Source organism: Labeo rohita, chromosome 12 (genome assembly GCF_022985175.1).
Source record: "Labeo rohita strain BAU-BD-2019 chromosome 12, IGBB_LRoh.1.0, whole genome shotgun sequence".
Classification (NCBI taxonomy): Eukaryota; Metazoa; Chordata; class Actinopteri; order Cypriniformes; family Cyprinidae; genus Labeo; species Labeo rohita.
This window is the reverse complement of record NC_066880.1, coordinates 11227902-11245945: the sequence shown is the minus strand read 5'-3', so window position 1 is coordinate 11245945 and position 18044 is coordinate 11227902. Positions and strand designations below refer to the sequence as shown.

Here is an 18044-nt window from a genome sequence, read left to right as displayed (position 1 = left end):
ATAGTCTTTTCTTCTTTACTTAAAGCAAAAAAAAACATGAATGAACATCAGAAAGTATTCTATTTCAACCACGAAAAGCCGTCAATGCACACAATTTCTCAAGCTTAAGTCCACTGAACTTAATCTACTCTCCTGTCTGATTTGTTTGTCGGACAGAATGCCGGATTTGACGTTATGATTGGTAACGACCGATTGACTGTCAACCAAGCTATAACGAATTTGTGAGCAGTCAATTATGACATGTTTAATATACAGATGTAGGGACGGTGTTTAGACCAATAGGATTCACAGTGAACGAGGGAACATAAACCTACAAAAAGGGACTGACAATGTCCTGTCACTAGGGCTCAAAAAAATCTGTTTAATTTTTTCACAAATTCCACTTTATTTTTTTCCATTTTAATTTTTCTGGATTCATTTTTTTTCTGTTTTAATTTTTCTAGACATTTTTCTCGGTTTTATTGGTTAAATAAAAAAAAAAAAATATTCATTTGAAAGCATGTCTAATTAAATCGAAATCATGAAACTTGCGCAATTTAACAGCAATTTACTAAAAGAATTTTAAGGCTCTTTGAAATGTTTTTTTTTCTCAAATTCAGTTTTATTTTCACCAAATTGAGTCCATTTTAATGGTTCCATTAAATTTTAATAATCAAAAGAAACTAAATTAATTGATTTTATTTTTTTTTTAACTATTTGATTTATAAATAATTTTTCTAGTAAATATTCCTTATAAAATAATGTTTTAATAATAATTTTATTATTATTAGTAGTAGTAGTAGTACTACTATCATTACATTAAAGTAATATATTTCTGTCATGGTTTCTTCAAGTTAAACCAAACTTTTATTTTGACGGGTTGCTGTGAAGACCTGTAGATTTCTGTTTGTATATATGACGAGTTTTTCTCAAAAGAATCTGTAAAATGCTCATGAAGTGACTTTCAGAGCAGTTCTAGATATTATGTTTGTGTTCATGTACTCATATTTTGAAAACCTGAAAACACTGTGAACTTCAAACGTACTTTGGTGTGTAGTAAATATAATCGTGCATTTGCGCCATTCATTTACACAGAAACAAGCAGGAACCATGCAGGATTCATATTTAAATAGCATTTTTGCATCTTAATATTCATAGACACTAATCCATACCGCATTTTGATTTAAGTGTTCTGACCTACTTTTGATCTATCAAAAATTTGACAAATTCCGTGACATTCCGCGTTATACAGTGAATTCCAATTTTTTTGACTGGATTCCGTCACTAAAAATAGAATAGACTTGCTTAACATTTCATGTAGCATCTGGTTAGAACACAGCGTTAAGGTTGTTCACACCAATTTTATAAGAACAGTGTAGTCTACAATGAAGAGGAAAAACATGGTTGACTTTCATAACTTTTTTTTTCAGCTGATGAACAAAAACATTTGAAAATCAAACATAATCCACGTTATGACAATAAAGCTCTCCAGCATTTAAAAGCAATAGATGACATACCTGTAACTGCAGCACTTGCTTATAATAAACGGAACGGAACATTATCTTACATTTGGGTAGACACAAATATAGTTATATTTATTTTTATTTGTTATTGTTTTATTTTGTTATTTGGTCAGAGAGGGTATGAAAACGGAATCTGTTAACTGCAAAGATAACTGAATCAACTGTTTCTGATGGAAGAATCCTTGACTAGGATTAAAAATATACACAAAAAGCTAAACAAGTATATAAAATGTAGGCCCCTTGAAAGAAATAAAGGGTATAAGAATCCCAGAGGTACACATCCTTACATGAGCTACTGCATGCAGAATGTCAAAACCAATCAAGGAAAACACGGGGGTCTTGAATGAGAGCTCATGCAGCCCCCAGGCATCCCATTATAACCAATGCGCTCCGTTTCTCTGTTTGTTCCAGTCTCCTGCACTCCGTTTGACTTTGTCTAATTTAACAAAAATGTCAGCGGAACTTCTCCGCCTCGTCACTGAAAGTGACATTCCTCCATTCTGTGTCCCTGGGGTAAGCGACACAGCCATTGATGATTGAAGCAGACGGACGTTGGTTTTTAAATTCCCGTTTCAGCCGTCCATCAGAAGATTAAAATTCATAGGCTCAGCAGCGGAGATGGGAAGCACACGCACAGGGGACCAGTGTCCCATTTCAGTATGCTTTTAGCCTGCTTCCCCTATGCCTATAAATGCATTTGAAATACACCTGGCATAGCTAAAATGTGATCAATCTTTTTCCGTGCTTTTCCTCATGTCTCCCGAGCTGATTTCCCCCTCAGGGGAGTAAACGCATGGTAGAAATAGCAATTCTACTTATGATGACAAGTGCAGTATGCGTGTAAAATATAATGTAGGTCTCAACAACAAGGTTTGCTCAGTTTCAGAGTGAGTTCAGTTTAGTCTGTCGCTGTCTGCCTTAAACTAAAGCTGTGTTGTCACTAAAAGTTTTGTTGATAATGTACAGGTTTTTTTTTTAAGGAAAATAAATAAATATTAATAATAATACAAACTTTTGAGTCCATTATTAGTGTTTTTAAATAAGTTTAATCAAGGATGTATCTATTTGATCAAAAATACTGAAAAAAAAAATTAATTTTGTGAAATATTATTGCAAATTAAAATAACAGTTTTCCATTTTAATATACTTAAAAATATAATTTATACCTGTGAAGCAAAGCTGAATTTTCAGCATCATTACTCCAGTGTCACACGATCCTTCAGAAATCATTCTAATATGCTGATTTATTATCAATGTTGGAAACAGTTGTGCTGCTTAATATTTTTTGGGACCTGTGATACTTTTTTTAGGATTCTTTGATAAATAAAAAAAAGTAAAAAAGAACAGTGTTTATTCAAAATAGAAATTCTGTGTTACAATATACACTACTATTCACAAGTTTGGGGTCAGTACATTTTTTCTTTTTAAAGAAATTAATACTTTTATTCAGCAAAGATGTGTTAAATAGATAAAAAGTGATAGTAAAGAGTTATATTGTTAAAAATAATTCCTGTTCTTTTTCAATGATCATTTATCAAAAAATTAAAGAAAAAATATTACACGTTCCAAAAAAATATTAAGATTTCTTAGAAAGGATCATGTGACACTAAAGACTGGTGTAATGGCTGATAAAAAAAAAAAAATTAGCGCTGCATCACAGAAATAAATTACATTATAAAGTATATTAAAATAGGAAACCAATATTAGAAATTGCAATAATATTTTAGAAATATTAATAAACTTAATTAATAAATATTATAATATTAATAAACTTTAAATTTAATGAAAATACCTATATATTCTCCTGACAAAAATAAAATTTGTTGCTGAAAATAAATGTGCATTTTTGTGGTGGTGCCACTGAAAATACTAGCAGGGCAAGAACAAATCTGAACATTTTTTTTTTTTTTTTTAAGTAAATGTTTTTCTGTGATAACCTCCCAGAACCAAAACAAAGTCTCTGTGTATAATCAACATTAAACCCTAATAATTATTGAGACATTGAGAAGAGGGGTGGGGAGGCATGTTCTGCTTCTGTAACAGAATGTACCCAAAGAAGTGCCAGAGATGAGGTATTTGTGAGATATGCCAGCGAGCGGGCTGACGGCTGCCTGGCCAGTTGCCCCGGATGATCCCACAGAAGTGGCCACCGATGGGCTACTGACAGCTGGAGCTGATAGCACTGGACGCACAGCTGCTATAATAAGCCACAGACCAGTATAATGATGTATCTATGTGAAACTCTCTGCCCTCAACCTGGTGTCTGAGGATATTTAAAGTCTCCTATCCGATACAGTTAAGATAATGTGTTGCTGGACCAGAAGAAGTTATCAAGCTCAAAAGGCTCTCACCTCTGCTCCAGTGAACCCTGGGAATGATTTACTATGGGATATTTGTAAGGTTCTAATCAACACAGTCATGAAACTTTTATCTAGATTGCCTTTTGAGTGCGGCTACATAATATATAATGCGTTTTTGTTGACCACGGTTTAATTTGCACTCCTCATCTTTCACTGGTCCACAAACAGTCACTATACAAAATATGTATCATTCATACCTTCTACGGTGTAACTCTGCTCCAGCTGGTGTAGATCAGGAAGTAGGTGCATGCAGTTTATGCAGCAGTAGGTGAAGAAGTCAAGCACCACCACTTTGCCTGACAGTTCCTTCCTGAATGACAGTGGGCCGTCTGTGTTCAACCATTCCAGTCCTGCAAAATAACAATGGATTAGTTAGCATTTAACTATTACTTATATATTAAGGTTTTTAATGTTTTTTAAAGAAGTCTCTTATGCTCACCAAGCCTGCATTTATTTGATCCAAAATACAACAAAAGCAGTAAAATTGCGAAATATTTTGCTATTTAAAATTACTGCTTTCTATTTGAATATATTTTAAAATGTAATTTATTCAATGTGATTTCAAAGCTAAATTTTCAGCATCATTACTCCAGTCTTCAGTGTCACATGATCTTTCAGAAATCATTCTAATATGCTGATTTTCTGTTCAAGAAACATTTTTATTATTATTATCAGCAATATTTAAAACAGTTGAGTACATTATTTTCATGATTCTTTGATGAACAGAAAGATCCAAAGAATAAATAAAATAAAAAGCTTTTGTAATGTTATACACTATATCATTAAACAGCTTGGATACAGTATATTTATTTATTTATTTATTTATTTAATTTATTTAATAAATCCTGTTTTTCTGAACTTTTTCTACATAATAATAAATTAAAATAAATATTTATTTATTTATTTATTTATTTATTTTATTTATTTAATAAATGCTGTTTTTCTGAACGTTTTTAACATAATAATAATTATAATAATAATAATAATAATAATAATAAATGTTTTTTTAGCTGCAAATCAGAATATTAGAATGATTTCTTAAGGATCATGTGACTGCAGTAATGCTGCTAAAAATTCAGCTTTTAAAATCACAGGAATAAATAATTTTAAAATATATTCATATTGACAACACTTATTTTAAATAGTAAAAATATTTCAAAATGTTTTTGCTGTACTTTAGATCAAATAAATGCAGGCTTTGTGAGTTTTTCTTCTTTAAAAAAACATTAAAAATCTTTTGACTGATAGTGTATATTATGAAAAGTTACATTAAATGAAAAATATATTCTCCTGAGGCATATAAATGATGCTATATATGAATCAGCATTTTTGTGATGGTGCCACAAAAAAAAAAAAAAAAATGCAAGGCAGATACAAATCAGAACAGATTCTTTCCCCCATGATAACAAACACTACAGTGTGTAACACTCACTGTTAACGTTAATTCAATACAACTCTATAGAGCATTAAAAAGCAGACAGAAGCTATTTGTAATCAGCTCGTCGTGTTCCACGATGTTAGTCGTTTATCTAAAACCACGAATCAATTTATGATTGATCTTAAGTTTCAAAGCCACTCCCACGAGACACATACTGTATACATTCTTACACCCACTGAGTTCATTTACTCTTACCTTCTTCAAAATCCGGTATAATTAAATCGCCCTTTTCGTCTATTTTGTGCAAATACTGATGTACGAGATTTTCCTTCTTTTCTTGAGTCGTCGCGTCCTCTAAAGCATAGTCTAGCTGGCTTTGAATAGGGAAAAGATCTGACAGCTTACTGTAAGACGCCATGACTCCTCACAACAACAAAATAATGATTGACATTCACGCGCGGCACTTTCGACAGACAAATTGACCAAATAAACTCGTTTTGCGAGTATGTAACATACTCGTTACAGCTATTTTTTATTTATGTGTATTAAATGTATAAATAAAGATCCTATGTCTAATATTGAAATGACTCGATACGATTTGTATCATGGAAAATGCGAACATCAATGGGAAAATAAATGCGCTTTCAACAGTGGCGGTAAGCGTATTGACGAAACGTACTGTTTGGATTATCTAACGTGAACGGTTTTTGTTAAATTACTTTTACGGAATGGGCCTTTCTTAAGATTTTTATTTTAAGGACGAATTTCTGAATGATACGGTCTTCGTTGTGCTTAAGAGAACATGAATGTGATGTTACAAAACAACTTCGCTCAAAACAAAACGGTAGAATCTCTTAATGTTTACAAATGTCACAGAGCGGCTCTGAGAGTGAAATCTGGGATTATAAACCTCTTAAGAAGACAAGAAAACGAAGCTGCAAATCACAGATAACAAGAGAACATGGGAAAAAGAGAAAAAAGGATAACGTTAGCAAACCCGGGACATCAGTGCAAAACACAAAAGTCAACAGTGCTGAAACACACACTGGTTTAGACCAGAATGGCAATAATGCTCCCATTAACAATGTGAACTCAGGATCCCTGGATGTGAATCATGGGACACTTTCTCAGGATGTCCAGGATAAAGACCCTCAGTCAGGAGGCTTCTGTCCTGTCTGTCAAATGCCATTTTCCCTCTTGGTGGTTCAGTCTCAACAGTGGCATGTTGCACAATGCTTAGATAACCCTGGGGACAACTGTACAGGTAATGTTTTTCATAAATTCATGTGTAAAGTCAACATTCTGTTGTCTGATTATACACCAAATTCAACTCACAGGGTTCCCACATACATGGAAGTATCTGGGATTTTTTTCACTGTTATTTACACAGCTTGAAAAAACATGTATGCTACCAGTCAAAAACGTTTTTTAATGTTTTTTTTTTTTTTTTTTTTTTTTAAATAAAGAAGTCTCTTCTGCTCACCAAGACTGCATTTGTTTGATCCAAAGTACAGTAAATTTTTTAAATATTTTTACTATATAAAACAACCGTTTTCTATTTGAATGTATTTAAATGTAATTTATTCCTGTGATTGCAATGCTGATTTTTTTTGGCATCATTACTCCAGTCACATGATCCTTCAGAAATCATTCTAATATTTTGATTTGCTAAATAAAAGTATTAATTTCTATAATTAAAAAAAATAATAATAATTATACTGACTCCAAGCTTTTGAATGGTATAGTGTTACAAAAGCTTTCTGTTTCAGATAAATGCTGATCTTTAGATCTTACTATTCTTCAGAGAATCCTGAAAAAATGTACTGTTTTAAATATTTGTAATAATAATAATAATAAAAAAGTTTCTTGAACAGCTAAATCACATATTATAATTATTTCTGAAGAATCATGTGACTTTGAAGACTGGAGTAATGATGCTGAAAATTTAGCTTTGATCACAGGAATAAAGTACATTTAAAAAAAAATGTATTAAAAAGGAAAGCAGTTATTTTAAATAGTAAAACCATTTTACAATATTAGTGTTTTTGCTGTATTATATTATATAAATAAATGCAGGCTTGGTGAGCAGAAAAGAATTTATTAAAAAACATTAAAAATCTTACTGTTCAAAAACTTTTGACTGGTAGCGTACTTTAACTATAGATTAAATTCACATGTGCATTTTTTTAAATTATACTCCACTCTAAAATATTGTCAGCTGGACAATGCTATTTTTGAACACGATCTGTTATGAAATTATATAAAAAATATTTTTTTATATCATTTTTATATATCATTTTAGATTTTTATGACTGATGTCTTTTATGGTTTACTATAGAATTAACCAGAAATTAAAATTTATTGATTTTACGGTTTGAATATTATTATATAATATTTAAGAAAAAAAAAAAAAATTCTCTGCTTTTAATGTTACAGAATGTCCAGATGGTCTTCATTGTACATCCTCCATACCCAATCACTACAAGAGGTACAGCCACTGTTTGCTCGCTCAGAGTCGAGCGCTGAAGGACTGCACGACCCAAACCATCTCATACTTCAACTTAAACTCAGTTAACTCACTTACATCTAATACAGAGAGCTCCGTGGACAACGCTGTGAACATATCTGCTTCATCCAGCCAAAATTCAGCTCCTGGTGATGGACCAAATGGAACACCCACTCAGAATAACGCTCTGCTGCTTTTGCGTTCTCCCAATACTGAGGATATCAAGAAAAAGAAAGGTTGGTCTCCTTCCATCAAAAGATCTCAATCCCAGAGTTCTTCACAAGCGAGACTGAAGACCTCAACTCCGGTTAAAGAACATTGTGTTGACAATGCTGTTCAGACTAATGCGGTTAAAGCTGAGCTCTTTGAATGTAACAATGATGATGATGATGATGATGATTACATCTCCTACTCTCCGCTCTCTGAATTTCCAGACGTGGATAAGGAGCACAGAACTCAAAGAAATAATATAGAAGATGAAAAGGAAGATGAAAATGAAGTTGATGATGATTCTCTTAAACTGTTCAGTGATGAAGATGATGATCTGTTGTATAATATGCTGGATGAATATGAGATGGGGAACGAAGAACATGGGCCAGACAAAAACTCATTAGACACCTGTGAGAATCTACAGCCATCGTTAGCACCCGATGATCACCTGACTCCTTCCAGTTCCACAGGTGTCTCCAATGGAGCATTTCAGCATGGACCTCAATCAATAGGAAAACACTCCACAACAAATCCTGAAGATCCTAACTTCCAGCTACAGTCACCTCAAAGTTTAGTACTAGAGCGTCTTCGGGAGCGTGTATCTAATCCTGTACTCGTCAACAGTTATATAAACCAAGAGTTGCCTTCCACACAAACACCCCTATCTATAACTCAGAAAACGCCATCTATGGCTCCTAGGAGAACTCAGACTAAGACAGGTCCCTCTGGATTAAAGCAAACTGACATTGGGGTGTTTTTTGGCTTGAAGCCATTGAATGAAAAAAAGGCTGAGGAGGAAGTGAAGGCAACGGTCGGAGAGGCCGGTCAGCAAGGGTCTAGGAGAGCGAGGATTTCAGAAGCTCATGGGGAAGACGCTAAGCTCCAGGGTAGATGGCGTAGGAAGAGCAAAGCACCATCTGAAGTGTCCAGTGTCTTGCCTGCTGCAGAAGATGGTACGACTCGGCCCACGCAAACAGAAGGAAACCGAGGAGGGAGGGCAGAGAGGCAGAAAAGATGGAACAGAGGAAGAGTGACAGATGGAGATCCCAAGGAGCCCAAGCGCTGTCCATTCTACAAGAAAATTCCTGGTTTGTGAACTGCTTTAATGCTTTTGTTTTGACCTACTTAATATCAATTGTTAAGATTGCATAAGCACTTCAGATCTTAATAGCTGTTATTGTACTCGATTCTTTTACTGTCTTAATAACTGTGTTATTGTTTAGCTTGAGGGACAGTGTTTTGGTCTAATGTACTTTAATGTACTTTAATGTACTCTAATGTACTAATTTAATTAGCTTTTTCTCTGTTCAGGAACTGGTTTTGCTGTGGATGCTTTTCAGTATGGGGTTGTTGAAGGTGTCACAGCTTACTTTCTCACTCATTTCCATTCGGACCACTACGGCGGCTTGAAAAAAGACTCTGTTTTACCCATCTACTGTAACAAAGTATGTATCCTGACCTTAAAAAACACTTTAAAAATAATCAAAGCAGGATTTTCCTTGCTCTATAGTAAACGGTACAGTTTAGGTTACTATATGGTGTTTTATTAACAAGGTTCGGGAGGAGCGTGTCAGATACCTAGCCTAATTAACACAACAGGAGTCCACTCAAGTCAATCAATGCTATGCATTCAAATACAGCTGACTTACCTCTATCCTTTTGATGATTTATCAGCATCCCTCCACCACCCCATCTCCTCACTCCGAGTTCTCACTACACATAAAGGGGGTTCTCTAGGTTCGGGCCATTCCCGAGCTCGGAGCCCTTCCCCGGACAGCACGCCAAACATGCATTACTATACTCCAGCTAATTATATGTAAGCGTGAACTCGTAAAATAGGCTGTTCAGTAGAATTGGTTCAAAGTCAGATATGGAAACTGCTGGAAAAAAATGTGTCTAGTAATTGTGCAGTTAATTCTCATATTGTATTTTCAGAAAGGGTCTGAAATATTTATCCTCTTCTCAAATTTGTCACTACCGAAACACAATAATATATATTTTAATAAGAATGGTTATATTGACCTATTAAGATTTTGCTTACATTTTCCTTATAAATAAGTTTTCAGAGATAAATTAATAATAATTACAATTTTAACAACATTTCAAGTGTGATTTATGAGATTTGTTATATTTTGAATCAAATTTTCCTTTGTAAAAGGCAAAAAGTTTGACAAAACATCCCATGTTTCGGTAGTGACAGCACATTTTTTGGAGTGACAGTAATGTTTTGGTAGCAACCACATCACATTACAGAATTTTAACCCACACACTAAAATACAAAACATTTGCATAACTGTACTAAAAATGTTTATTTCCCCCAAATGAACGATTATTTTATGTGTTCCCTTTTGCCACTACTTAAACAATGATGAACAATGATGTTTCGGTTGCGACTGTTTTGGTAGTGACAATATTATAGATACTTTTGAACCTAGCTCAAAGATGCTAATCAGCACATGGTTAGCTAGCACAGTTCTGAACAGTTGTACACATATAAAAACTAAATGTTATGGAATAACTCCCAAAAAGAGTGTGCTTTATTGCAGAAAAAACACAGGTTTTTCAGACTTTTGAAAACAATTTACCTTAAAATGATGGCACTTATCTACTTCAAGTAGATAGTTCAAATCAGCCTCAGCCAATGAACCAAAGCATACACTGTTTCTTGTTCTTCTAAACCTTTATTTATTTCTTTCTATTTGAAATGGGAACTGGGAAAAACTGGGAACCAAACATCTTTGAAGACCATTGACTTCTATTGTATACACACACAAAAAGACTAAAATATATCTTAAAGTATCTTCTATATTCCACACAAGATAGCACGTCATGCCATTTTGTCACAACATGGAGTTGCAAATCATGTCTGGAGTAAACCATGAAAGAATTTTCTTTTTTGGTTGAATCGTCCCTTTTAACTTCAAAAATGTGAATTATCAGTACAATGACATAATACATCACAAATATACATGTCAGTTAAACCTAAGGATCAGGCCGAAGTTAGAAAATGGAAAGACAAGTGGGAAAACAAAGTGCCGATGAAGAATGATGTCAGGGAGGATTTGCTCTTGACTGAATCTTGGTTTTCATGACCTAACTGGTGTTTATCGTGGCAGATAACTGGTAACCTGGTGAAGAGCAAGCTGAAGGTGGCTGAGCAGTATGTTCATGTTCTCCCAATGAACACAGAGTGTATAGTGCAAGGAGTGAAGGTCACTCTCCTGGATGCTAATCAGTGAGTGTATCCTCTAACTAATGAATATTCGAAGCCAATTTTACAGTTTCCTGTGTTCAGACAGAATGACGAGACATTTAACTACTATGACTGTGTTTCCCCCAAGCTGTCCTGGGGCAGCCATGTTGCTGTTTGTTCTGCCAGGTGGCCAGACGGTACTCCACACAGGTGACTTCCGAGCTGATCCATCCATGGAGCGCTACCCAGAGCTGCAGGGTCTCAAGATACAGACCCTCTATCTGGATACAACGTGAGTTCCCCACTAGCAAAGCTACTTTTTGGTGCTGCATTATTTGTGTTATATTTTTCTGCATCTCACATCAACTAAGACAGGTTGTAGGGTTAAGATTAAAACCTTTTTTGTTTTGTTCATAGGTATTGCAGTCCAGAGTATACCTTTCCCACTCAACAGGAAGTCATTACCTTTGCCGTAAACAGAGCTTTTGAATGGGTTACGCTGAACCCTCGTACACTTGTGGTCTGTGGCACCTACGCAATTGGGAAAGAGAAGGTCTTTCTAGGTCAGTGAGCAATGCTGTCCTGCTTTGTCCATACCTCTTGTAGACCTTGTGCTACTCCATCCGCTCTTGAAAGCACAGATTGTTCTCTTTTCCATTATCCGTGACCATCATACTCACTCATGAAAGAGGCTTGTATAAAAAAAAGTGTTTTAAATAGAGGTTTGCAGATGCTGTCCTAACCTGACTTTGAATTTATGTTTCTGTTCCAAAGTTTGTCTGAATGGCTTCCTGTTCGTTTTAAAAAATGCATCCATGATTAATGTCCTGCACCCATTTACTTTTAAAGCTCTGATTACATAGTGTCCCGCTTTGAACTGTTTTCTGCAACTTCTTTCCAAATCCCAACAGACCAATTTTCTTTCATTCCTTCTTGTGTATATAGAGATGTATAAACATTTTTTACCTGTCCCACCTGTTCCTCTAGCTGTATCGGAAGTATTAGGCTCTAAAGCGTGTTTGTCCAAGGATAAGTATAACACCATGTGCTGCCTGGAGTCGGAGGAGATTGGCTGGGGCATCACAACGGACTGGCAAGCGGCCCAGGTGCATGTACTTCCAATGATGCAGCTCAATTTTAAAGTGAGTTGAACTAAAACTTCTGCGGCTTGTTTGTCATATCTTTAAGTTGTAAATTATGAAATGCACGTGCAGTTTTTGCTGTTTAAGTTCATAAGTCTATAAAAAGAGCTGATTATGCTAAACACAATCAATGAGGCTATGTTTACTTATTTCATTTGGAGTTTAAAATTCATGCAGCACTCAGTGTTATCTTTAATTTTCCTTGACGGCGCATTTATGCTAATGCGGCGGGAAAAAAATTAAGATTCTAATTACAGAGACCAAGTGCCAGCGCAGCAGTTCTGGCAGCGGTAGCACTGATTGAGTCTGACTGAAAGTAAATTCTAATGAGACAGTTGCAGATAATAAAGATCAGTCATATGATGTGCCCTGAACCATTATAAGCAACTTTTCTCACCCATGCCAATGTAGATGTTGATTTAGAACAATTTTGGAGCTGTTCCCAAAGAGAAATGTGTTTAAATGGCCAGGAAGGAGGGAAAATTGCTGGCCGACATTGATTGTAGATTGCACCACATTTTTTGCAGTGACATTGAAAAGTAATTATGTAAATTAAAAGAAAGAAGTTGATTACAATGTGGCATAATTTGACTTCAATTACCTTTTTATTTTTGGTACATATACTAGCATGCAAAAGTTTGGGGTCAGTAAGTTGTTGTCGTTTTTTTTTTTTTTTTAATGTTTTTGGAAGTCTTATGCATGCCAAGGTCTAAACGTTTAAATGATCAGAAGGATTTAGGTGTTTTTTTCTTTAACTGTACAGAACCTGCGTACACACTTGAATAAGTTCTCAAGGCAGTATGACCAGCTAGTGGCATTCAAGCCCACAGGCTGGACCTTCAACCAAAGTGTAAGAGTGGAAGACATCCAGCCTCAAACTCAAGGGAACATCAGTATCTATGGTATGTGTCAGTCTAGATTTATTAAAGATCTAATGATAATCTGATTCACTATATAGGGTTTGCACCTGCATCAAGATTTGGTCAGTTACCCAGATGTGCGGTCATATTGGAGATACTCAGGTGTAAACAACAGCACGGTTAATGTACTACTGAATATGTTGTTCTGCTAATTTATGCTGTCTAAACCACAAAAAATGTGTGGAAGCTGCCAAATCTTATAGAGAAGGACTTCGTAAGCAGGAAAGGGTGCAATATTTTGACAAACTGAAGTTTGAAGGTAAAGATATATATGAGCAGTATTTAGATATTAGTCTAATATTTTACCTACCTGACCAGAAGTGATAAGAACACAAACAAATGTTGGCGAGATTCTTGCCCTGGAAATCCTGGTTTAGTTTGGCCAACTACAAACGCCTTTTGTTCCTCACAGTTTTTTGTACTTTTCTTCTTGATTTATTACTTTTAGCAGTCTATTAATCTCCAAATGTTTTCCCGACCGATGAGTACAGCCCAAAACATAACAATAATTGACCATTTTCAGCAGCAATAATCAGCAAAATTTGCAAGTTTCGTTTGGTTCAGTTACGTTGTTTACATTCAGTGCTGCCAATATGGCCGATTAATTATTAATTCTGAAAACACTCTATAGTAAGTGTGGAAGTGCATTTATTACAATACAGTTGAAATATCTGAGACTAAGGCTGGACAAAAAAAAAAAAAAGATTTTTCGATTAATCGTTTTTTAAAATTACATCGATTCTATATCGATTCTCAAAAGCCGCGAATCTGTCTTTTCCGGTCTCTTTATTTAAGCAAACATTTAAAATAAGACCTGATTAAAGGAGAAGTCCACTTCCAGAACAACAGTTCACAAATAATTTACTAACCCCCTTGTCATCCAAGATGTTCATGTCTTTCTGTCTTCAGTCGTGAAGAAATTATGGTTTTTGAAGAAAAATAAAATTTTTTATACTTTAAGCACAAAAGCTCATGTAGCACAGGCTCTGGGATGCGCATTCACGACGCTATGTACTATTGAATCACGTCAAAAGGTCACGCGGAACTACAGACCCAGTGTTTACAAAACGAATGCGCAAAGACTAAGAAAGTGCAAGTAAGTTTTAAACTCTGTATACAAACAAAGAGGTACAACGATGTCCTCCTCTCAAGTTGAGATTGGGTTTTCGCCATACTCAGTACACAGACGAACTTGCACGTGATTCGTAGTAGTGATGGGAAGTTCGGATCATTTTACCGACTCTGACCTTTGAGTCTCGTTCAGCAAAATGAGTCATTAAATTCATTTTAGCAAAATATAATTCAGATGTTACATGTTACTTCCTTAACACATCTACTGCTTACACAAACATTGATCACACTACAAACAAGACAAAACTATAATGCTATAAGAAACAAAAGATTTATTCATTGTTTATCTGGGTCTTTAGTCTATGATTAGCTCACCTCACGTCTTATCTGACAAGTTTTCGGGTTTGAGTCGTTCGTACATTACGTGACAAGATGAATAAACAGCTCGGAAAAACCCAAAGACTCGAAACAGGTGAAATAATTCCAGTACAGAACCTAGTAGGATGTTGCGCATGCACGACTGAACGAATCACTCCCCAAGACGACTCGTTCTTACCGAGTTACATTACTAGCATTGTAGCATTGTGGACGTGCATCCCAGAGCCTGTGCTACACGAGCTTTTGTGCTTAAAAAGTATACCAATTTTTATTTTTTGAAAAAAAAAATAAATAAATAAATAAATAACCGATCGTTTTGCTAGATAAGACCCTTCTTCCTTGGCTGGGATCGTTTAGAGCCTTTTGAAGCTGCATTTAAACTACATTTTGGAAGTTCAAATTCAGGACGCCAATGAAGTCCGTTATATTGAGAAAAATCCTGAAATGTTTTCCTCAAAAACCATAATTTCTTCACTACTGAAGACAGAAAGACATGAACATCTTGGATGACAAGGGGGTGAGTAAATTATTTGTAAATTGTTTTTCTGGAAGTGGACTTCTCCTTTAATGTGAATTATTATTGGTCTTCTCCACTCGATGTCACCCTCTTATTTACCTTGCGCAATGTTACAACAGAAAGCTTGTCATTCATTCAGTGCTTATGGCGGAGATACTGTTGACAAGAACCAAGGACAAAGCAAGATGCATGATTTGCCAATGCTCAGGTGAAATGCTATAGTAAATACTACAAATCTGCAGAAGCATATGACATCACACGTTAAGGCGCCTTGATTTCCGAGATGAATGAATGGTGGATGGCGCGACACACTGTTTTGTTTACTACACACTTACTAAAGCGCGGACGACAGTGTTTTCAGCTTCTGATGACATGAAGACACAATATCATTTCCAGCTGCTCTGAGTCACTTCATTAGCATTTTAAAATTTAATTTGAGAAAACTACCATCATATCACATACACAGCAGCTGCAAGTTCAAGACAACACGTCAAAATAAAAGTATAGTTTAACGGTACTTACTATTACTATTATTATTTAACAGTCTTAAGACTTAATGTAACAACAATGCTACTACTACTACCACTACTACTAATAATAGATATTAATAAACCTTTATTTTTAAAGGAGTAATTACATTTTTTTTTAATCGTGTAGTAAACCTCTGTTGTGCAGCACTTTTGTTTAACAAAAAAATAAAAGGGTCTAATTTTCATTTGATCAGGATAAATTAAATAAATGTTTATGCCTTCATCTGATTACCAAAAAAATTAAGATGTACATTTTATAGGGCCGTATTATTGCTGTCAAAAAAAAACTTAAAAAAGAATAGGTATAAAATACACGCTTGTGGCTCTTAATTGGTTTTTAATTCACCGTTCGTAAACTGATGTTAACTTAATTTTTTTAGAAATATCAATAGCATTTGTATTAACTATATTCACTGAATGTAATCAAAAAATCGAGAATTGAACCGAATCGAGAGCTCACGAATCGAAATCAGGATACCCAGCCCTATCTGAGACTGTCTGGGATGTTGACATCAACAGGAAAGGTTTTTGGGAAAATCAGCCAGTAGCATGCACGTAGAGCTACGTTTGCTTCTAATATTTTTAGAAAATTGGGTCGCTACACTTGAAATGACTTCAACTTAAATTGCAAGCCCAAACAAACCCTAATCATGTGAAGTAGATGTACCCCAAATTGTGTTGTTTCTGTAATGTTGTATTTCCATTTTGATTTTATAAGAGGTAAAAAAAACAGCCTCTATTTTGTCTGGTGACTTTAAAAGCCCAGAGCAAAATGAGTTTGTATTTTTGTCATCCTTTTAAATCAAAATGGGAATCAGACATTTGAAAAAGCGAATAAAAAACACCTTATCTTATTGCTCCATTTGCTCGCATCTATGATGGACAGTTTTATGGCGCTTTAATAGGTTTGCTTCATTTTGCTTAATGGTAGGTCTATACCAATAAAACAAAAATGCAGAAAACATGCTATATTTTATTGATATCTGTCACACCAGCCCTTGCTTAATAAGATCTTAAAGAGGATTGCTTTGCATTGAACTGATTTTCAGTGTAGACACAACACAGCCTTGTCATTCTGTTCCACGAACTGACAAGATTATACCTAATGGCTTCGTATGTGGAATGTAATTACATTATATTGATTTTTCCTCCCTTCCTGCAGTTGTTAGAAATGCTGAATGTCGTTTCAGGCTAAGAACAGCGTGGCCTGTATTAACAGAATCAGCAGATGTGATTTGACCCAGAGAAAAACTCAAGATGTCAGGTTTTGCAAGCCCAGGGTTTTAATTTCATAATATCAGCAGTCTGCAGCCAAACCAAATGCTGCCTTAAGCAGTAGATGCATCTCGTTTCACAAGCTCCACTGGAATCTTAGATGTCCAACATGAGAATCAATAGGAATTTGTGTTTGTTACTTTACACAAAACACTATGTAATTGTGAAAAAATGATACAAAAGGCTAGAATATGATTCTGTGTAAGCAGCAGAATTCAAGGTTGGTCTAGAGACCTACAAGGAGATCAGAATATAAATAGGTTTTCTCAGCATCTCAAAGATTTTGAGAGATACTTTCTTACTCTATACTTATCTGTTCCAGGTATTCCCTACAGCGAGCACAGCAGTTTTCTTGAGCTGAAGCGTTTTGTACAGTGGCTGCAGCCGAAAAAGATCATTCCCACTGTGAATGTGGGCAGCTGGAGGAGCAGGAAAGCCATGGAGGGCTTCTTTCGTGAGTGGCAGACTGAACCCAGAAACCTCAGCTCAACATCATGTGCACTGAGAAACTCAAGCTGTGGAACAAGGCAATAACGTAAACTGACATCCACAATCAAACCTTTGGCCAAACAGTCAAACGGTGCCTTTATTGATTGGACCAGTATTCCTCAGTAGGCCATTTCAAATGTGAGAGTTTTGGACTGCCTTGTCACATTTGGAAAAAAAAGGGTATTTCTTCCAGCCTGATTTTAAAGTGCTGGTTGTGTTATGGTTAATAGTGTTGAATTTTATGAATGGCTCCCCTTGCTGGTGGCTAATGCTGAAATGGACCACATATGCCCTCTTATTTTAGGAGGTTTTTTTTTTAATATATTAAGTGTTTCTAAAGGAAATAAATTCTATCCACTCTTCTACTATCACAATTGTTTTATTAATGATCTTGTTCTCTGAAGCACATTTTATTTCAGATTTGTGCAATTACAAGATGATACATTTTTCATAAGAAAAGTCATCATGCTCAACAGTGTCAGTTCTTTAGTAGTTTAGCTTTTTACATGCGTTTATTACATTTATAATATTTTAATTTCAATTTGAAAAGAAAAAACCTATTGGAGTTGTTAC

General features: G+C 35.1%; 2 protein-coding genes across 2 annotated transcripts in view; one reads left to right on the top strand and one right to left on the bottom strand.

Moving 5' to 3' along the window:
• Window positions 1–5663, bottom strand: part of nhlrc2 (NHL repeat containing 2) — a 28600-nt gene extending 22937 nt beyond the window's left edge. Inside the window, exons 1-2 of the mRNA XM_051123640.1 lie at window positions 5496–5663; window positions 4060–4212 (exon numbers count right to left, since the gene is read on the bottom strand). Coding sequence (XP_050979597.1) covers window positions 4060–4212; window positions 5496–5658 — 316 coding nt within the window. The 5' untranslated portion in view covers window positions 5659–5663. The remainder of the gene's footprint in view (window positions 1–4059; window positions 4213–5495) is intronic.
• A 220-nt stretch (window positions 5664–5883) lies between these two features.
• On the top strand, window positions 5884–17931 carry dclre1a (DNA cross-link repair 1A (PSO2 homolog, S. cerevisiae)). The gene is made up of 9 exons (XM_051124980.1): window positions 5884–6504; window positions 7677–9044; window positions 9268–9401; window positions 11073–11191; window positions 11298–11441; window positions 11567–11712; window positions 12137–12291; window positions 13055–13193; window positions 17305–17931. The coding sequence occupies exons 1-9, from the start codon at window positions 6108–6110 to the stop codon at window positions 17514–17516; spliced, it is 2814 nt and encodes a 937-aa protein (XP_050980937.1). The 5' UTR covers window positions 5884–6107; the 3' UTR covers window positions 17517–17931.
• Window positions 17932–18044: the final 113 nt, after the last annotated feature.

Excerpts from the sequence above, each read along its gene's own strand:
- dclre1a (XM_051124980.1), top strand. The coding sequence starts at position 6,108 with ATGTCACAGAGCGGCTCTGAGAGTGAAATCTGGGATTATAAACCTCTT. Across the intron at positions 11,192-11,297 it reads ACTCTCCTGGATGCTAATCA|CTGTCCTGGGGCAGCCATGT; the intron begins GTGAGTGTATCC and ends GTTTCCCCCAAG. Across the intron at positions 13,194-17,304 it reads AGGGAACATCAGTATCTATG|GTATTCCCTACAGCGAGCAC; the intron begins GTATGTGTCAGT and ends TATCTGTTCCAG.